Below are 22305 nucleotides of genomic sequence, written 5' to 3'. Positions count from 1 at the left end.
ATTAGCGTCATTAGCTGCGACCAGTCAGGTAGATGGAGTTAGAGGATTAATCATTGGGTGGAGGCTGTCAGCTGCTCTGTGTCGAGCTGGTTCTGCTGTGTGGCCTCGGGCAAAACCCCGCACATAGCTGATCGTAAAGTCAACTCTGAAAATGTTGCACGGACATTTTTTTAGACTATTTAAAAAAAGAAAAAAAGAAAGTGTATCGCGATGGAAAAAGCTTCAAGCCTCGGGGGAATATGTCAGCGAGCAACACTGAACCCCTTCCCACTCACTTGTTTTAACTTTCTATGGTTTTAAAATGTCAGCGAGGCGTTTGGAAAGTAAGAGTCATTCTGTAAAATGTGATTCTCTGTTTTTAAACAAACGGTGATTGTGACTTCAAGCGTCGTGTCTCAGCCTTCAGGGAAAACCCCCGAGTCCCCTGTGGAGAGAGCAGAGCAGCGTCAGACAGCTGGGTCTCCACACACACACACACACACACACACACATGCTCACACACTTTATTCAATAAGCAACACATCTGGAAACGTTCATCTGCTCCTACACTTGGGCAGTGCCAACACTATTCACCTATGTGTCACTTTTACTCGTGCACTTTTGTACATTTAGTCATGCAATCCAGTCGACTGTGTCCAGTCCCTACTGAAGGTGTGACGTATTGCTTTGAAATCATGGAGATGGACAAGATGTTGTTATTTAGTTTTGGATGTTTTTTGTTCCATTATTAAGGACCAACTTTAGCCCCCCATACCCCCCTCATTCATTTGAATGAATTCCAACCACAGACTGTATATAAGAAGTGGACGCAGTCGTCGGTTTGTGGACTGCCGCTTTGAAGCCTCAAGTTTGTCATTTTTGCCGTCGCCATCTTGTTTTTTTTGCACCCAATGAACGAAGGTGACTATATTTGGACTGTGGAGGAGTGACGCTGTATACGTCTCTGGTAGAGACCTGTCAATCACTGTGTAGCCCCGCCCCTAAAGCATCCCCTGCTTTATGGTCTATTTGACTCTAAATAGACCATAATTTCATAATTTTAGTCATTTTCTCATTGACTTCTATACAACCAGAGGAGTCGCCCCCTGCTGGACAGTAGAGAGAATGCACGTTTTAGGACACTTCCCCATTGCCTGCACTTTTCATAACCGGAGGCTCCCGCCTGGTTCCGAAGCAGAGGGCTCCGACTAAAAAGTTCAACTCTTGTCAAAGTGCCAATGCAACATCATCTGGCAACGTGCGACGTTGGCCAACGCCCATAGATCAGAGTACTTTGTAACATGAACGCCACATTCTTTAATAATTAACCTCCCTGTTGCAATGAAAGATGAAATAATTGTGTGTGCACTATGACGAACCCTCCGCACACGCCTAAAACACACAGAACTCAGTGGATTCATGAGGCAATGTGGTCGGTCAATTGTTTGACAATAAGTCTCAATGACCCATCAGCAAATCTTTAATATACAGTACATACCCTTACATAATGAACTGTATTCATGTACTAAACTAAACCCATGACCCAAACTTTTACACTTCACTGTGTTGAATTCAGAGGTTGAGTTATGATAACCACGCGTCGTGTAGCATAGATGGTCTTTCCCTTTAGGAACGTCTTCGTGCAGCGCCCTTCCTTCCTTCATCACTTTCTGAGTTCCTTCCTCTCCCTCCTGCTGTCTCTTACATTTGACCCATTTGCAAAGCGTGTAGAGACACGAGTGGATCAGAGAGACTCGGAACAAGACCAGGATTCCTCTGTGGACCCTCGTCTCTGACAGACTGCACTCAGGCGGGATTATGTAAAAGAGGGCACCGTACAGCCCTTCTCTCTGCCCTGTAACTGTGTAGACCCTCAAAGAACAACTAAACTGTAATATACTACAAATAGATACAAGTTATCTATGCGGTGGTGGTGTTTATAGGATGTAGGTCGCTCTTAACACAATGGAATTGAAGCTTATGGAGACTTTCCTGAATCAGAATTGAATTGAATTGAATGTGGAGATCAGCACCAATATCCAGCCTATCCAGCCCTAGTCCGAACCCTCAATCAGTTGTATCTGATACTAGTTCACTCCCTATTCAAAATAACAACATAATATGTATACATAACATCGTAGTGTGGAGTTTGCATGTTCTCCTTGTGTCAGCGTAGGTTTCTCCGCCTTCTTCCCACAGTAAAGACTTGCAGGTTAGGTGAACTGTTGACTCTAATTAAAAAATGCCCAAATCTAGGTTAATGTACAATGTTACAGATATTATGTTAAACTCAAACACCTGAACCTCTTCTTTTGTTCTTTTATACAATACTTTACTCCTTTCTTGCCTGATTCCAAAGCGTTTTTTTATATTAGAAGTAATGTGTAAACGAATGACTGCCGTCCTGTAACAGACACATGGGAGTGTGACGCATGTTGGTCCTTTTTTTTTTAGCCCTAAATATGTCCGTCGCTACCGGCCAAGTGTCCCGTGGTCACTGCTTCCTGCCTCTGAGCTCTAACTCGCCTCAGGAGATTCGCCGTGTTCCTCCTGCAGCGCACCGTCTCCCCTCTTTGCTCCCGTTGAATGTAATTGCTCTGGAGTGGTATAATTGCCTTTGGGTGGTGCCAGCGTTTCGAGGCCTTTTTGTGTTGACTTGCCGTGTGTTTGTCTGCGGTTTTCTTTTTTTCTTTCTGCCCTATTATTATTTATTGTGAGATTACCTCAGACTGGACGAGACACCGGGGTCTCTTGAGGATGGCATGTTTGAACTTTTTGTGCTCCTGGTTAATTGTTTGCATGCTTTCCTCCTCTTTCTTACATCAGTGCTTCCTACACCATGGGTATGAATAAGACTTACTGACCTGAAGTTAGAAAATACATGTCGAGAGACTTCACAAATAGCATTCAAACAGCTTTTTGAATTATATCTGTGATGCAATTTTACCCGGAAAGACAGCCTGGCCATTTTCCTTGCACACAAGTGTTCTCTCATAAAACTCTTTCTTCCTGTTTCTCTCTCCTGACTGGTTTCACTGGTCGTTTGTCCCACATTAAATCATTTAAATGTAGCACCCAGCGCTATTATACCAGGAACTACTTCCTCCCAAACGGATATCTGATATGGGAATGAAATTACACTGATTTACACAAAGAAATGAGCTTTAATCAGCTCAGATAGAAGGAACTCTTAATCAAATTCATTTATCATGACTTTGAAAGCATGTTTGTTGTAGCATGAGTCTCATATAGACTCATGAGTCTGTGGTAAATATTGGTGTTTCTTTTTTTGTCCACCATGCTAAAAGTAGCTCTGCAAAGCTGCCAGAATTATGAACTCTTTCCTTGGCAGTCTTGTGTCTTATGGGAATGTGGTCCAGATCCTAAATTAATTAAGGGAAAAAGGCCGCTATAGTGGGGGAAATATTAAGAAACATTTTCTGCAGATGTTATGGAAATATATGCCAAACATGTTAATCACTTTTCACCTGTGAAACGCGAACCTGAATGGAGGCGGAAGTAGACACGAGGTAGGTGTTCTCTTTGCGTGTTCTTGTGGAAACGTTTGTACATGTGTGGACTTGCACATTTTTAGTACATCAGTCGCACAAAGTTGGCATCAAAGTGTGCGTTTTGTGTTTGCGTGGCTCAGCTCCCTGCAGGTATGCAGCAGAGCAGGTTCCTCTGTGTCAAACAGTAAAGGGGAGGAGAGAGGAGGTGAACATGAGGAGCTCCTCCTCCTCTTCCTCAGTCACTGGCCAATCCCTTTTTAAGATTTCACAAACTTAGTGTTCAGCCTGCCACCTAAAGGACACTGATGCCTACACTGCTGGTGATCTGCTGCCGTCTCTCTGATGTTTCTAGAACACAGAGAAGCTTTTTAAAGATATATATTTTTGGGGATTCTGAGTGATTCCATTAGTTTGGTATCAGCTGAAGACGTCTGTACACCTTGAACAACGTTGCCTGTGGAATAAATACACAACTGAAGTTCTTAATGTTATCATATAGTTATTTAGAAGTTATGATGTTCCCCATTGTACATCCAACTCATCAGCCTTTAGTGGTGAACATGATAATACTAAAAGATGTATTCACTCTTTCCAGGCTTAATAACAACTACGACACATAGCTGCTCCAGATAAAGAGCTTTGCTGCTTTAATCATTGCAATTTTGAGTAACTTTTTTTGTTTTAAAGCTGGGCAAGGTAGCTTCTTAACATTTGAGCATATTCTAATTCAATGGTCTGAGAGAGAACTCGACTTCTCCGTCTCTCCTGAGCTGTTTTCAGACTTTAGGAAATGTAGCCCGTGACGGGAGACTTTGGCCAATCACAAGTCATTTCAGAGAGGGGGCGCTATTCTATCCTATGCAGATGCATGTGCATGTCCCTTTTTATAGATGATGAAATCCTGCTTCAACGTCGAGAAATCCTGCAGAAAAAGTTGCTAATTCAGCATTGGCAATAACTGCCGACATTGCAAAGTAACCAAAAAATGGAAGACGGGCTTATCAAAAACACAGTTTCGTCTGTAGTTTCAGTCACCACAGCTTTCCTCTGCTTTCAGAAAGCAACCCAGCAGTTCTACTTTGTGAATCAGGACAACAGCGTTGCATTAAAATGAGCGTTCAGAATCTCACACCAGACTCGTCTAAATATAAACTATGTGATGCTAAAGCATCTGCAGCCATTTGCATCTCATATTAGCTGTGATGCAGTCGGTGCCCGAAGCTGCAGTCTCCTCTCTCTCTGCGTGTCTCTGACGTGGTTTTTATCTCCGGCTGGAGAAACACTGGACCAGTTGGTTATTATTCTGCTGCAGAGCTGCAGGCGGCACAGATAAGACTCTGCAGGTCCATCTATCTGGAGCCGGCAGCTTCGCTCTCCGCTCATTAACTGCTGCTCCGGCTTCAGACGGGACATTAGCAGCGCGCTGAGCCGCAATCACAAATGTTGATTTGCTGCTGCAGTTCAGACCCGCTGCTCCTCATTGCTGACTGCTGTAGGTGTTGTGGTTGAGATTGACTGGTCAGTACTGTAATCAATGCAATTCTAGTTTTTCCACAACTTAATCAAATTGTCGACTCCGCACAATGCCAGAAAACCGTGAGAGATGCCTCGGACAATTCCCCAAAGTGATTTATTTTAAATGAGTTGTTCGGCTCGTAATAGTGGAACCAGAGAATGTATAACCTCTTTGCTTGATAAATGACGTATAAAATGTACCAATACTATAGGTTTACGTGCCAGCCATCAGTTTTAATCATTTGAACAGTCGTGAATGAAGCAATCCAGCAAATTCAAAATGCTTTGTCGTCAAAAAGCCTCACCATGGTTGTTTAGTTTATTTAACTTTGAGCAGTGAACAGATTTAAAATGCTGAATGTGTCGATGAAGAGTAATCTAAAGCTTTCACTCAACGTTAACAGCCCACGCGACATCATTTTAAGCTCAGTGACGTGTCTCTTTACATTTTATTACCTCATATTTTCTAATTCCGTTGCTCGTCTTTGACAATGCTGCTTACGTATGTTCATCGGACCAATGTAACCCACACAGAGAGAGACTTTTACTTCTGAAAGCCCAGATGATGCTCCGCTCTAGTGTACACAACACCACTTGCACACCTCGAGTACTCTGAAAGAGAGCAGCTCCGCCTCGCCGTTAGAGGTCAACCTCTTAATGTCTGCGGTTCAGTGCTTGTAGAGCTCAGTATTGATCAGCTAGTCGACCCGTTCACGCCAGATGTCCAGCACCAGCTGCTCAGCAACACACCGCCGCTGTAATGGAGTCAAGGAGACACCCGGAGCATTTTTAATGAGCCGACGTGGCGGTGCAGCCTCCGGTTACTTAATGAGTGCTGTTATTTGACGATTGCTGCTGCCACTGGAAGACCGAGCTGCAGTTTTAGTGTTTGTGCTCCGGCTCTACATGGCCTTCAGACTGAGAGGTTTTCACAACCGTGTGGCCTGTAAAACCAGTTCAAAACCAATTATATCAACATTTCCCCAGTCTGACATTACGGCTCTGTCTTGATATTGCTGTTAAGTTGCCATTTGAGGATGTAAGACGTTTGTTCGACTGCAGAAAGAACATAATATTGAGGTGCACCCAGCTGTATCTCCACTTTAAATCGCTCTTAAACCTGACACTTATTCCATCAGGTGCTTTATAATCTAGAACATTTAAAAACAAGTTAAATAGGTATAATATATTCCTCTGCAGCGCTCCACTACACAGCTGAAGAGGAGGGGGACTCATCGTAAACATCATTGTGTAAAGTTTATTGAGCTTCACACCACTTGAGTGAAGTTTATTTTCAGAAGAGCTTTGGGAGGAGAATGTGGTTTTGTGGGATGCTACATAACTGCTGGCTCTTGTTTTTAACGGTCCTTTGGCCACCAGGACTTCCCCTTCGACTGATCGATGCACTTAATCACATGTTGGCTCAGGATTACACAGGAAGACCACAGAGCAGTGCCACCAGTCAGCACCACAGTCAGAATCTGACGCCGGGACGATGGCAGCGATCCGGTTCAGGAGAAGCTTTTGTCGAGCATTCTCAATACACAAAGAGGACGATGTGTTTACTAGTTGTTCACCGCCAGAGGTAGTATTTTATATATTTTCATATATTGAGCACAACTTAACGATACATATCGTGATACAGGGGCTATGATTCAATGTATTGTGATTTTTTTTTTTTTTGTTGTTTTACGAAATCTATCATAGTATAAACACTCTGCTATATGCATGAAATCTGAGTAGAAAACGGTTACTTTTTTTATGCAACCAGAACAGTGGGATCTGCATTTGCATTTATCACGGCCCCCGTATCATCCATCCATGACCAGCAGGGGGCGACTCCTCTGGTTGTATAGAAGTCTATGAGAACATGACTCTACTTCTCTCTTGATTTATTACCTCAGTAAACATTGTAAACATGAGTTTATGGTCTCAATCTCTAGTTTCAAGTCTTTTTCAATACAGCATGATGCTCATTTAGTATATTATGGTCCATTTAGAGTCAAACAGACCATAAAGCAGGGGATGCTTTAGGGCGGGGCTTACTGTGATTGACAGGTCGTTGCTGCTAGCAGTCCAAATCTGGTAACTTCCGTTCATTGTTTGCGAAAAAGACTTGGCGACGGCCTTAATCCAAAATGGCAACGGCGAAATTGTCGAACTCGAGGCTTCATAACAGCAGTCCCCAAACCAATGGGTGACGTCACGATGACTACGTCCATTTCTTATATACAGTTATTATCTTTGCATGTAAACTATGAATTCAAAATCTTTTCACAAAACATATCGCGATACTGAAGTGTATCAAGATTTTCTTTCAGCCCTAAGAGCAGTCTTTTATTCTGAAAGTCTAGTGCTTTGCTTAATGGCTCAACAGTAGAACTTGCTTCCTAAGTCTTTTCAGGTCGAAGAAACTGAGCCTGATTATGTATAAAGCGTATAATATAAGCACTCTCCGCCTTTACTTTGTCGTGCTGCGATACTGTTGTGAACAGCACGCGTCTTAGTCTTCATCAAGTCCATTGAACAGTCGATCCTCTCGGGTTCCTCCAGCTGTTTGCTGGGCTCCTGAATATTTCATCCCTATTGATCCGTGTGCAATAAACACATCACGGAGCCGGTGTTGGGAGGCCTCGGGGCACCGCCATTATTTATGGCTCTCTCTCTGCCCCGCTGCTCTGCAGTAATGCCGGCATGAAAGAATCATGACAAGCAGCCCGTTGACTGGATCAGTCTCGCGTGTGATCAGCAGCACGCTGGCTGCACTACAGCGGCGGAAATGTTGGAGTTCAACTCGATACAGGAGCTCACTTTTAAATCCATGCTGCTGTAATTCAAAACCATCGTCCACCATCTGTCTTTGTTAAGATACAGTATTTAAAATAAGAACTGGTCTCCCTGTCAAAGTCACAGCTACAGTGCACGCTCCAATCTTACCAGGAATAGCATAAAAACATTTTGGGGTGTTTCTAATCCTGTCTGCAGAGACTCATCAGCGACATGTAGTTAAATAACAAGTAGTTATCATTTGCTATCATTCTATTCTACTAATTGACTGAAAGTAAATTTGTAACTGTTGATTCTTTTTCAGGCTAAATTACCAAAACATTTGATGGTTACATCCTCTTAAATATGATGATGTGCTGCTTTGTCTTGTCTACTATTATAGGAAACAATTTGAAGACATCAGAAAATTGTGATTAGCTCTTGTGATTAATTGAATAAATGATCAATTATTCGGCAAATAATTTATCAATGAAAATAATCATTTCTTACAGACCTTCCTGTGGTTGGTGTCCAGAGAGCTGTGTGGATTATTTTCTCTATTCATGTATGAACTCTGTTTTGAGTTGATGTTCATGATGACCAGCAGGTATCGCTACCATTTCAATACCACAGAATACTGGTAATACAGCCAGGCCTTTTCCAAATCAACACACAAATTAGAGGATACAGATTTAACCACATAGCGATATATTTGTACTAAAAAACAGCTTATTGTTCGTAGCTGGACAGAAAGCACCAATGTGTCGTGATAGTCAGTTTCACTTCCTTATTTCTACCTGAATCTGGTCACTGCCACTGTCAGTTATACAACAACACTTCCTCCTCCTCCCCCCCCCCCCTTCATTCAAAGCTCTGCTCCTCTGCGGTCAACACTGGCCATGTCAGCTTTAACTACAGATCGTTTTTTTTTGATATTTCAGTCACTTCCTCTCGGCTCCGATGCCACTCGGGAAACAATGTAGGCCTAAAGATGAAGTGATTGACTTCTTGTGGAGCTCAGTAGGAACCCGGCATTAACAGTGCGGGGGTGAGGTGATTGATGTGTGCTCAGGTGCTGTTTTTAAAGTGTTTCTGGATGAAACAGTTCGCCAGCTTGCCTGTGCAGCTGTTGATTTGCACTCTGAAAGCTGTGAATTTCTCTGTCGAGGAACTTTTCCCTGATTATGTAACTGACTTAAATGCACTCACAGATGACTCACACCTCTCTCTGTGTTTCTTCTCTCCCCATCAGACGGTATCTTCCTCGGGCCACGGCCGCTCCGAGTCGCCCGTCTACACCAACCTCCAGGAGCTGAAGATCACCCAGACCAACCTGCCCCCTTCCCCCTCCGGCTCCTGCCTCCACGTGATGGGCGACTGGGAGACCTACAAGGACCAGAACGGTCGGCACTTCTACTACAACCGGTCCACCCAGGAGAGGACCTGGAAGCCGCCGCGAGCCAAGGACTCCAGCACCGGCAGCTCCAGAGGAGAGCGCCAAAGCATAGGAGAGAGCTCCGAGGTACGGATCGAGTACAGAGGGTTCCATGAAACGCACACACGCACACACACATGTGGGCGTTACACATTACTCTTATCTATCTGTATGAGGAACTTCAAGAGTCTACACTGGTAACTGAGTAATACTTACAATCAAAGCAAGACAACGGCTCTTTATTAACACGTGGCTGCCTGGATTGTCAGCAAGCTTCTCATTAGTCAAATCTGACTTTACATGAGGCGACACATGTAAAGTCGTGCGGGGGGGTTCTCCATGTTTGCGTGACTGCAAACACAGATGCAATCAGTGCGTTGAGAAATGTGGAGAGAAGAGTTTGTGAATCTCCTTCACACGTGAACACCCGGTGAATCACCACAGGAAGCAGGTGTGACTCTGAGTCAAACGTAAACAGCGGCTCTGAACAGCTTCTCTGACAAAGCTTAATTATTAAACTTAATTAATTAAAACTCGACTCTCAAGTCAAACTTAATTCTTAGATTTAGTTGATGCAGAATCATAACTTCCACCGTAAAGTATTAAACTAAACCAGTGACGGATGAAGGACGGACAAAATGAGCTGACTTTGCAAAGATGTTGTCACTCTAAACTCGATCTGCTTCTCACAAGCGTAGAATTACAGTAACTTACACTCAGAATATTAAATATTAAATGGATAACAAATGCAGCGTGTCAGTACTTTCTTGTGATTAACAACGCTGTACATGCAGTCAGGGGGAGGCATCTGCAAACTTATTCTTTCAGCACTGACAAAAGATCAAACATCTCAGAGAAAAGGAAAGTTCTGTCTTTGAGAAACAAAACACATGCAGCTTTTTTTTTGCATGGTGGAAATGACGACTTTTGAGGAACAGGGAATAATGTGTTTTGTGATCAACGCTCATAATAGATGAGTCATTTGGGAGTCATCTCTGAACATGAAATGTCTGTACCACACTGCCCCCTACAGGAGACAGGCAGTCACTGTTACTTAATCATTCTGTGTCAGGCTGCAGCAGCCAGCTCCAGACTTTCTCCCAAATCAAGCATGGACATGAGTGGTTTCTGTTGGGTCTCCTGGTTCTCTGTTGAAGATGGTGGTTTGGTGTTTCTCCTCTGAGACTCTGTGGTGAAAGATATCCCTATCTCTCTTTCTCTCCTCTCTCCTCTCTCACCGACGGTAGACCACTCCTCTCTCGCTCTCGCCGTCTTTCTTTCCCTTCCTCTCGCTCTCCATCGGCCGCCTCCAGCCTCTGTCGTCGGAGGACACCTGCTTCAGTACCTACTCTAGCCAGTCAGACAGTCAGTATGGGTCGCCGCCGCGCGGCTGGTCGGAGGAGATGGACGAGCACGGCCACACGCTGTACGTCAGCGACCATACCAACGAGAAGGTACCGGCTGACCTGCTGTCTCTCCACTGTGGTGCTTTCTGGGAATGCATGTGGGAGCGGCTCTTTGGGTTGATTTCACGGTTAAATTCCTCCTAAAGGGCACAACTCAAATGTTTCCTCCACGCAGATGAAGCACGAGAATGAATACAACCTCATTATCATGAAAGACTTTTAATCACTCATGCAGATAAGAAAACTTTAGATTTATTGTACAGATATAAAGAAAAGTGAGGACTTACAGGACTTAAACTCACCACAGCATTGTGATCTATTTGCAACATTTTAACGTTAAAGTCTGTCTGTTGGTCAGTAGTTGTGATGTTCTTGCTCATATATTTGGGTGATGTGAGGACTCGCACTAACGCGTGTTGTCCGTGTGTTCGCCTCCAGTGGTTAAAACACGTGGATGAGCAGGGCAGACCGTATTACTACAGCGCAGATGGTTCCAGGTCAGAATGGGAGCTGCCGAAGGTAAGACTCCGTAGCAATCCGTCCAATCCATCAAACTATCAAAATAACAGGTGTGATAATGTGTTGGGACTTTAGTAAAATGATTGTTTGCATTATCGAGTCACTTTTTTAGTATACACAATTTGAAGATTCAGGTCCACTACAAGTTACTTTCTCTGTCCAACAATCAGTCCAAAACCAAAAAGAGACAACGGAGAATGCTGTGAATCTTTATTGCAGCTCCTCTTTGTGACTTACAACATCATGGTAGCTTTCTGCAGAATCAGGCACACGCATTCCATTAGAAGGACTTGTTATTGTAGTTCCAAAAGTCCTCTGTGTTTACATTTGTAGGAGGTAGAATTAAAAGTACATCTATGCAGAATGACTCCCTGTCTCCTCCCATCCAGTACAACCACTCCCCCCCCCAGCTGTCTAGAGACGCTCTGAAGAGCTACAGTCTGGACAGGAAACACGTCGATCCCATCGTCCTCACCAAGTGGAGACACAGCGCCTTCATCCAAGACGCCAACGACAAGGTCTGACACGCAAATCATCTGCAAACACACTTTTTGCCAAAAAGTTAGTTGGATAACTCGTTTCTTAAACACCTGCCAGTTGCGTTATGTGTATGGCCTGTACAGAACGAGTGTGTTCCAGATGGAGCTGGTGTGAGATGTGTTCACTGTTTATCACACGAGTCCACAGTTTCAGTTGTAGACTGGTTTTGCTTCGCAGCGGCTGTCAAAAACCAGGCGTTTCCGCGCGGGCTCGGCCCGCCGACACCCGTACAAACACCAAGTCAGTGGCCCGTCGGACCGACCAATCAGCGGCTTGTCCCTTAATCCGAGCAGACAAATCAACTCGCATGATAACAATCACGCAGCCGGAGAGATAATCACATCCCCGTCTTCATGATTACGTCAGTCTGTTCATTTCAATCACAAACTTGATGAGGCTTTTAACCACAATGATACACAAATGAAGTAGTTTGTAGTAGCAGCATGAGCACTGTGATAAATACCTGCCTCCACATCTAATTAATAATCCATCTGCACCTCCCGGACATCACACAGGTACTCGACACACTTTTTCCAGTTGTAATCTCACTGCTAATTGCCATCGCACTCCTTGAACTGTCTGTGTGCTCTTAACCTCTCATCATCTTCTCATTAACCTTCTGCTGTTAGTGACGGTGTGTGTTTGTTTTTGTTTTCCTCCATCCCTGTCTCCTCACTAGGACGCTCCTCTGGGCCCCAAGCCCTCCTCCCCCGACTCAGACTCCTGCCCTTCATCTCCCAAGCCCCCCGACTCTGTTAGTACTCACCCCTTCGCCTCCCCCCCCCCACCCACCAGGCTCCGTCCTGCAGGGGGGTTAACTTGGGCCCTGGTTGTCGGCAGCTCATTGCAGGGTTTCTACACAGGCACAGAAGATGTGGAAATCAATAGAGAGAAGAGGACTGTGTCCCAGTTTACGATTACCTTTGTCATCTCACATCACACAAAAATAACAGTTACAGTCAGAGAATACATTTTAGCTTGAGCCTGTGTAGAATCCATGTTAATAAGCAGAACTGAACTTGGACAAATTGTTCCTGGGTGCGTTGATCGTCTGTGTTTCCCCAAAGATCGACCTGTGTGTTTATAATCTGAAACAAAAGATCTGCTCAAGGCTTATCTTTTTCTAATTTGATTTAATCTGATGTCTCTGAGCACTTTCCAGAGTTTCGTCGCTTGTCTTTCTTCAGTGGAAATAATGGTTTTCCTTCCAGCTGAAGGCTGCGATTGTTCTGGTGGAGGGCTGTTGTTTTTGTGGTGGTGGTGGTGTTTTTTTCCGACGGAGTGACACACTTATTGTTTACCGATATTTACTTTTTGACAGCACCTTTCTCTCCCGTCATCCTGCTGTGGTTCTGAATCAGTGATGGATGTGTATGTCACCCTTTCTTCAGTGTGTCCTTTTGTTTCTCTCCAGCCGTCTGAAAAGTGCGGCGTTCTGAACGTGACAAAGATCACCGAGCACGGCAAGAAAGTACGGTGAGTGGCACGGACTCAGAATCGACCGACGTTGACATTATTCTGACGTCTGCAGAGTTACTTTTAAAGGTTTCCTGCGAAGGTTTGATGACCTTTAGTAACGCTACAGAGCCAATTTATGATTGGATTCTTGTTTTGTCACGTTCTCAAGGTTACCTTCAGTATTTTTACAGTGTTCGTGAACCATCTGTTGCAGGAAGAACTGGACGTCTTCCTGGACCGTGCTGCAAGGGTCCACGCTGCTATTCGCCAAAGGCCAAGGAGGCGGGACTAGCTGGGTGAGTGACAGGAAGCTTGTACTTTTCTTATATCATCACAGAAAGACACTAGTTCACTACTTCACTGTTCATTCACATGACGAGATGTGCAGTTGTGCCTTTTTCCAGATGCAGGGTTCACTTTCGATGCCCCCTTTTGATTTGATAGTAAAAGTTTATTTCGAGGTTTGTCAGGTCACCAGGTGGGCGTTGGGGTTGAATTAAATCTCCGAGATGTTTCCTTTTCCTTCTCTCTCCATACCTCCATGCCCCATCCTCCCTTCCATGCAGCCATACTACCTCAGTGAGTCCTTCCCTGCGTTTCTGCTCTCACTGTTGAGTAACTGGAGGCCGTCCGCTAAGAAACGCCCGGCCGTCTCCTACGGCTGCTCCGGGCTCGACAGAGCCTCCTCTGTATGTGCTTCCTCCTTCCTCCTGTGTGCTTCTGTCTCCTCTTCCTCTGCATGCCACCTCCCTCCTGTCTGTCATGACCCCGACCCCTTCTGCGTGTTATGAGTCACCGGCATCGGGGAAAAGATTAGAGACGATAATACTGCGTCAGTAATTGTTCTACTCTGACTGAAAGTAGACGTATTTATTTTAGACTATTAGACAAGATGAAGTTCATGGGTCACTAGATTTAATCAGAGAGTTGTTTTCTTTGAAATGTAGAAGTTAAAGAGTTCATGGAGGTTTTTGTTGGTGCGTCGTGCTTTCTGATTACACGGGAAGGATTAGCTTCAGTGTGTAGGTTGATGGCGCAAAACTCAACGGACTCCTTTGCCTTTGAAACTGAAGTTCCTGCAAAGTTTTCTCTGCAGTTAATTAGCTCTCTAGATGAAGAAATGCTGATCAAGTTTTGTGTCGTTTATCTTAATCTTGAGAATTTAAATCCGACATGTAAACCCATCAAATGACTCAACAAGTCTTCTAGTACGTTATGGAAAGTCCTGAAAGTAACTGTCATATATCATATAACTATCATATCACTCTAACGGAGCTAAAGAGCTCTCCTGGAAGGTGTAGCTCCAGTTGAAGGTGAATCCAAACTTTGAATCTTAATCTCTACGTGTTGTTCATTATCAAAGCAGCATATTTTCTCTCCTCTAAACCATCTGCTGCTTTGGTTGAACAGTCGAGGCTGATCCGTCTCCTCTCTCTGTCCAGTTCGGAGGCGTTCAGTCCAAACCAGAGTTCACTGTGGACCTGAGGGGCGGCTCGGTGGAATGGGCTTCCAAGGACAAATCCAGCAAGAAGCACGTTATAGAGGTGAGCAGATCTCCTCCAGATCGTTCTTGTTTTTAATCTGTATTCGTGTTTTTTGTATAATTAAAGAAATGTCTGAAATATAAATGAACTAACAGATCTACAGAGAACACAGGAGAAAATAAACAATAAATCAGGACATAGCTGATGATCGGAATCAATAATTGATTATCTCTCCGGGTTGCAGGTGAAGACTCGTCAGGGCACGGAGCTGCTGATCCAGTCGGATAACGACGGCTTGGTCAACGACTGGTACCGGACGCTGCAGGACACCATCAGCACCCATGTGAGGACCAGATGGGACATACAGTATACATACTGTATATTATCTATCATTAGTTATTACACGATAACGATTGTAATAAAAACAGGGGAGATTGTGCCAGGTTGTTCAGAGGAGAAACAGAGTGGACTTTGTCACAGCTGACATAACGTCCGCATGTTTACTTTGTAATGATAAAATAAAATACACATTTAAAAACGGAAGTTTTTTTAACTCTGCTGCATCTCCAGCTGAACACCAGCTGCTCATTTTAAACAATTAAACTGAGAAGATCAACAGAAGTGTGATGAATACTGTACAGATATTTATGCATCAATTGTATATTTGGTTGTTTTCCTAGTTGTTGTTATTAAAACACTTGTCAAAAAAAAAAAGCCACTTAACTAACTATGGAACAGAAATATAATTTGAACAACTGAATAAAACTTGAGAATAGTTTGAAAGTTAGTCATTTGTTTTCAGGTTAACTCGCTTGTCAACAGAGCAAGTGTGTAGTTGTACAGTCCTGAGAGTCTAAAGGTGCAGCAGGTAGAGGTTTACTACCTGTATCTGATCTCTGTGTGTGTCTTAGGCCTGGGAGTCTGACGAGGCCATTGAAGAGGACATGCCGGAGTCACCTGGTGCTGAGAAAAACGACAAGGAGAAAGAGCAGAGAGACTCAAAGAAAGGCCGAGGTCTGTGAGCCGTTTCATGGTGTTGAGCAGATGTTTGAACACATGCCACGTTTGCTGTATTTAAATCATCAAAAGTCAAAGATTGCCAAGTATGACGGCAGAGTGAATGAACAGGGTACACACGTAATTACACAAGAGTGAAAATGAAAGCGTAGAGCGTCCCTCATGCCCTATAAAACCACCGCGTATCAGTTTCATTCCCTCAAAACATCGAGCGGCCATCATGGCGATCCGTGTGTTGAGACGAGTGGTGGACAACACTGTGCTGTCCCATCTGTCCTCTGCAGCCATGAAGACCTCCACCAGCATGGACGCCACCGACAACAAGAAGACCAGACACAAGCTGAAGAAGTTCCTGACCCGCCGCCCCACCCTGCAGTCCGTCAGAGACAAGGGATACATCAAAGGTACGGAGAAGCGCAAACTTGTGACAAGACTCATTATTCACTATGATAACAGGCAGCAAACACTTTGATTTATTCTTTGAGGAAATCAATAAATGTCAAGTTCATTTTACCAGAAAATAGAAAGCAGTGTTTTAGGTCGGTGCATTTGTGGTTTAAGCTGCTGGCGTTCTCTGCTGTAGCAGAAACAAACTTTGCATATTTTCATTTATATTTGCACATTTTCTGTCATCTGTGGTTTGTATATATCAACAGTGTCTTGACATTTATCGTGCGCTAAACATACCAAAGAGTACGAGCCGTGTGTTCTAACCTTAATTATGTCCTATTTTGATTTAATTCATACTCCAACGAGCCAGTTTGCCCACAGCAATAAGAAGAAGTGAATGTTTTATAGTTCTATAATAATTAACCAGACATGTCATAATGTAGAGATGTTCCATGACGATTCTTGGCCTTAAAGAGCCCACAGAAAGAAAACCGTCCTTTGTTTTACATCTAATAGAAAGTATCACGTGTCAGGGAGGGTCAATAACACACGGACAGTATTGCAACAAAACAAAGAGCTTCATTGGACTGTTTTTACGACGGTGCTTCTGTCTCTCCGTGTCTTCAGACCAGGTGTTCGGCTGCAGTCTGTCCAGCTTGTGTCACAGGGAGAGCGACACGGTGCCGATCTTTGTGAAGATGTGCATCGACCACGTGGAGAGCAGCGGTGGGTTCAGTAGGACAGTACCGTGTGTCGCGGTAGAAGGAAGTGATTCTGGGTCGTTGAAATGTAACCTGCAGTAAAAGAAGGGTGGGGTTTACTGCTGCTCATGAGAACACAGGTAGTGGCACATAGAATGTGGACAGTGACGAATGTTTTCCTCCCATGATCCCTTGCAGGTCTGTGTATAGACGGGCTGTACAGAGTTAGTGGGAACCTGGCCATCATACAGAAACTACGCTTTGTTGTCAACCACGGTAAGTTGCTGCTCTCTGGAACAACGTATATTAAAGGTTGGAATGTCTTTTGAGAGGATCTTTTCTATCGCTCTTTTAACCTCCTCCCAAAAAAGGTTTAACTTTACTACATTGCATAACACAAAGTAGTGTCTCCTTTACCTCAGTGCCTTTTGTGCATATTCTGGGATATTGCCATTATATCTACGGGTTTGTGTGTGTGTGTGTGTGTCCAGATGAGACGGTGAACCTGACGGATGAGAAATGGGAGGACATCCATGTGACCACGGGAGCTTTAAAGATGTACTTCAGAGAGCTGCCGGAGCCTCTCTTCACCTACGCTCTCTTCCATGACTTTATCAGCGCCATCAGTACGAGTTACACACAGCTGCACCGCACTCTGTCACACGTTAACTCTCACTCTGGAGTTAGTGCACTAGTCGTGTTGTCGGCCTCTTTAATTTACTGCTGCAAAACCCTAAAAACCATCATTTTAACAACATTCTTCTCAGCTCAATAAGCATTGTTTTTCCTTTTGGAGACTTTTTTTTCATATTGCAGGTTGACTTGTAGAATGTTAAACTGAATGCACGGAGACGTTCAACAGTGAAACGTTTGATTTTAGCTTTTATACCGTTTTATTATCCAAAGAATTAAAAATACTGTGCTTGAAAACCTCATTAGACCCTCTTAGAAAACCACTAAATGAGTGATTTAGTAGCAGTAACTTACATAGACCACTAGCATCACAGACACTTCATCCAACATCGCATCAGTGAAACAACAGAAGCAACTGTTTGATGAATGCAGGTTGTTCCGTCACACTTTGATAAATGTTTCCTGTTCTGCAGAGATTTCAGACTACAGGCAGCGAGTTCAGTCCATCAAGGATCTGGTCCGACAGCTTCCCAAACCCAACCACGACACCATGCAGGCGCTCTTCAAACACCTCAGGAAGTAAGAAACGCTCTTTATCGATTCATCTTTCCCCTCAGAGCGCAACGCTTTAATGCAGAAATTACAATAAATAGGCACCATTCTCACAAGAAACATGAACACGGTGTTTATCACACTGACACCAGATTATTTTAATTGTTCATTAATCTGTTATTTTCTGTTCATTTCTGATGCCAGATCCATTAATTGGCTCCTCATTTGACACCGACAGAGATTAAAATGCAGTTTATTTAGAGAAGCAGACGTCGTGTAAATGATCACTTCACACATTTTAGTGATGATTAACCAGGGAACTAAATGACAGCCTGTCAGGGGCCAAACACTGATTATTATTATTATTAACTTCAGCACATGAATTTAAGGGGCATCAACCAGACCAGCAAGCAGTGGTGGGAAGTAACCGAGTACATTTACTCAAGTACTGTACTTGGGTACTATTCTGAGGTACTTTACTTGAGTACTTCTATTTCCATTTTCTGTTACTTTTACTCCACTACAAGTCAGAGAGAATCCTTTAGTTCCTTTGAATATTCTGATTATTAATACAAAATATAAAACAAACAAATCATGATAAGATAATACAAGACAAAGACTGTATTGATCCTTTCAAATTAGCTCCAACTTGAAACATGAAAACATTCATGCATCAATCATTAAAATTCAATAATACGAAATTCTGCATAATTAGTACTTTGTAAATATTCGACGCTGTGTCTTAACTGTCCGTCGCTCCTCCAGGGTGATCGAACACGGCGATGAAAACCGCATGAACACCCAGAGCGTGGCCATCGTGTTCGGCCCCACGCTGCTGCGGCCCGAAACGGAGACCTGGAACATCGCGGTCCACATGGTCTACCAGAACCAGATAGTGGAGCTAATACTGCTGGAGTACGAGAACTTTTTCGGCAGGTAGAAAGAGACGCCGGGAGATGAGCCTCTTGGTTTTTTTTTCCTCTCTCTCTTGCTCTCTTTCTCTCTACCAACGCAGAGCCCGGATTGGCTCGGCCTGGCTCGGCTCGGTCCAGCTTCTCTTCATCTCAAACCAACCTGCGACCACTGGCTCCTCCAATCGTACAACCTCCGGACCAATGCCACGCCAATACGTCACGAAAACCAAACCATAGCTGTAACTAACTAGCGACCCAAAAAAAAAAAAAAAGGTTTAGACTCTTTGCACTTTCCAGTGTCTCATTTTCTGTCCTGCAGCTACATTTGTGCCACTTTACTGCAAAAGGGTGACGTCCTCCTGTCGTGACACTGGATTCCTAAAAGTAGTGAACAAGCCTCTACTACTGCTGCTGCTGCACGGACCGACTGAGACCAAAGCAGAAGGATGGAGGAGCCTCTTATTACAGAGGAGGCCTCACTAGTGGAGGTTGGAGAATGTACTGTACTGTATTACCTGATCCATGTATCATCACTCTTGTATGAACCACACTGGGGAACCAAAAGAGGAAACTAAACTGCTGTGCTTGGCTTTAGACGTTTAGACACTAAGAGAAGAAACAGGAAAAGGAGAAGAAGGGATGATATGGAGGTCCTTTTTTTATTGTTAGGATTAATATGAACATTTTCTGCCATTGCCGGACTGCTCTTCCTTTCACAATGTCTTTATTTAAAAGTATTTTGTTTCCTTCTGCCTCTTTCCATCGCTCTGGATTTTCCTCTCCTTCCTTTTCTTCCTGTAATCCTGAACACACTGGACCCTCTGAACACATAAGAGGTTATCACTCTGTAATATATCTGCAGGCCACCTGCTCTATTTAGCTTTAAGAACAAATCTTCAAGCAGCCAGAAGTTAAAGAATATAAATAAAACAAAGGTACTCGGCGGTGTCTTTCCTGGACTCTTGGATATTAAACGTGAAGGCGTACGGCCTTTTGAACACGACTCCGTTGATAAATGTGTACAGTGTTTTATGTGTGCATGAGGATGAGGGTGGGGCGGACGGATGAATGGAAATCAATGTCAGTATATTGTACAAATAGTAAATATAAGTATGTATGCCTGGAATGTTGAAAATATGACACGAGGGAGAAATCACTATTTTGTGATCATTGTGTGACCAACAGATGTGAGGGATGAAGTGATGAACTGGGGATGTGGAGGTTTACCTGCGCGTCGCGTAAACGGAAGTTGTTGAATGTAAATCTTGAGAGTAACTGTTGGCTTTAACGAACTGGAATAAAGAGCTCTAATAAGAGGTTTTTCCAAAGGAGATATTCTTTGTTTTTTTATATTTGTTCATACATTTCGACTTGTGCTACAGTAAGTAGTTATTTCAGTGTGAAGGTCGAGGAGGGGACACTGCCGGAATTTGAGGTTTGATCATCTGATTCTACACTAAAGCCAATAAAAACAAATAAAAAAGGTTCAAGTCAAAACATACAAATGAAATCAAACATTTGAGGCAATAAGCTAAGATTTTATGTCAATATTGGTCAGAACTTAGTGCCTAAAGTAAATCTCTTTATTTTTCCATCGCCATTGATATAGAAAGACAAAATTGAATGCATTTGTTTTAGTACCTCATAACTGACGTACTAGATTATAATCTGCACTTGTAAATGAAGTTGATATAGTTTTTAACAATGTCCACTAACAGATTTCTGCATTTTCCAATTTCAAACATGTGGAAACATATTTTTTGTTACAAAGATGTACTGTCATTTTTTGGTTTTAAGCTTTCTGGTCATTTTTAGTTTGCAATGCTGCTGAGTTTTATTGCATGTTACTAAGCACGTTTATTTTTTCCAGCCCATATATCAAACCTTAAGGTGAAGTAAGTGTTAGCCAAATGGTAAGAGGCACAAAATAAAGATGACATGCACCAAACTATTAATTTTGTTTACTCGAATAAATAAAATGCGATATTCTCCACAGAAGATGGTAAACGCAGCCCTACATTGATGATGAAACTATAACGTTACAAATCAAAAGCTGAAGAGAGACGAGACAAATGAGACATTCAGATTGTTTTGTGTTTTTAAATGTCTAAATAATGACTGAAGTAAGTGATTCAATTAGACTTGCAACACTAGGCCTACTCTTCTGTGACAGTCTTAACCTGCATGGCACTAAAATACATATCAGAGAGCAAACTGTTAGTTTGTAAAGCTATTTTTAAAAACCGATTCAATTACAGAACACTTTTCAAGGGCCAATTCCAATCAAAAATCACAGCAAAAATCACATGCAGATGCTCAAAAAGGCGGTGCGATCGATTACGATGAGATCTCTGACGTCTGGTCCGGGTTAAACCTTGATAATGGATTCTTTTATCAGAGGTTTTCTGGTGCAAGAAGGGGAATGCAAAGCGTTCAACAGGGGGAAAAGGTTTTCTTTCACTCTGCCGTGAACATATCTTCTATTTTAAGAGAAGTTACCAACATTGTCACATTCCGACCTGCTGGTTTCTGGCTCGTGATTTAACATCTGATCGCTCCGGTGCGTCACATCCACGGAAAAATAGATATCTGCCCTTCAAGAAATGCACATCAGATCTATTAGTTATTTCAGTGTTTGCTCTCCAGCAGGCTTTAAGATTGTCTCAACGTGCCGATACGTTTTAACAAAGCAGACCCTCGAAAGAAAATTAGCCCCGAGGGGACGTTATCTGCTAAAATTCAAAGCTGCTGACTTCTTCAAGTGTGCGGTACAATCGGGGGGAAGCACACACGTGTGAAATAACATGTAGAGATCAGACGGATGCATGCGGCTCAGATACTGCGATGCTGCTGATGTGCCGTGCTGTGCCGGCTCCTACAGATGTCAAGTTCAAAAACCCCAGAAAGCTTTTCATGTCAGGAACCCTGCTTCACACTATCAACATTTTATACGATGCTTCAGAAACACCGGCTGAAAAGATGTTTCTTGTTGGATGCAACTTTATAGGCAGCAGGACGTATCATCAAGCTGCTCTTTTTCTGCAGTCTCTCAGCATGCTATCCACTCGGGGTAAAAAAACAAGTCGTTCTCATGATCATAACAGTGATTGTTGTTGGCACCCCCCTCTGATCTCGGTTACATATTCGTCGTTTGTTCACACTGAATGCCTAATCAGTGAGAAAACCGACAAACAACCAGAGAAACACAGGCACAGAGTTTGAAATTAGGGATCAGACAAAACTCCCAGCCCGTCCTGGTTCGTTAAAATGTCTAATAGATACAAAATAACAAAGCAGGCAATACAAGGAGGCAATTTGTGTAAAAGTGACCACATTTACATAGCTTTGAATTGGAGTCCAATTATGTCCAAATTCCATCATGTGTGGAGTCTCTAGATGAATACAATTGCAAATCAGGTCACAGTTTATTATGTACTTATGTCTAGTGGTATCCAGTCATTCCTTCATAGTTTTGGTGTAATTT

General features: G+C 43.2%; 1 protein-coding gene across 1 annotated transcript in view; it reads left to right on the top strand.

Annotated features, from left to right (window-relative positions):
- The window catches only part of LOC142956746 (rho GTPase-activating protein 12-like), a 42506-nt gene extending 22354 nt beyond the window's left edge, over positions 1–20152 (top strand). Inside the window, exons 3-18 of the mRNA XM_076098481.1 lie at positions 9025–9294; positions 10455–10661; positions 11052–11132; positions 11522–11650; positions 12352–12426; positions 13087–13148; positions 13345–13426; positions 14573–14674; positions 14859–14957; positions 15526–15628; positions 15916–16035; positions 16649–16747; positions 16921–16998; positions 17214–17348; positions 17829–17934; positions 18673–20152. Coding sequence (XP_075954596.1) covers positions 9025–9294; positions 10455–10661; positions 11052–11132; positions 11522–11650; positions 12352–12426; positions 13087–13148; positions 13345–13426; positions 14573–14674; positions 14859–14957; positions 15526–15628; positions 15916–16035; positions 16649–16747; positions 16921–16998; positions 17214–17348; positions 17829–17934; positions 18673–18847 — 1923 coding nt within the window. The 3' untranslated portion in view covers positions 18848–20152. The remainder of the gene's footprint in view (positions 1–9024; positions 9295–10454; positions 10662–11051; positions 11133–11521; positions 11651–12351; positions 12427–13086; positions 13149–13344; positions 13427–14572; positions 14675–14858; positions 14958–15525; positions 15629–15915; positions 16036–16648; positions 16748–16920; positions 16999–17213; positions 17349–17828; positions 17935–18672) is intronic.
- Positions 20153–22305: the final 2153 nt, after the last annotated feature.

Source organism: Anarhichas minor, unplaced genomic scaffold (assembly GCF_050575085.1).
Source record: "Anarhichas minor isolate MPS153535 unplaced genomic scaffold, ASM5057508v1 ptg000024l, whole genome shotgun sequence".
Classification (NCBI taxonomy): domain Eukaryota; kingdom Metazoa; phylum Chordata; class Actinopteri; order Perciformes; family Anarhichadidae; genus Anarhichas; species Anarhichas minor.
The sequence above is the reverse complement of the archived record's forward strand: the minus strand, read 5'-3'. Positions and strand labels throughout refer to the sequence as shown.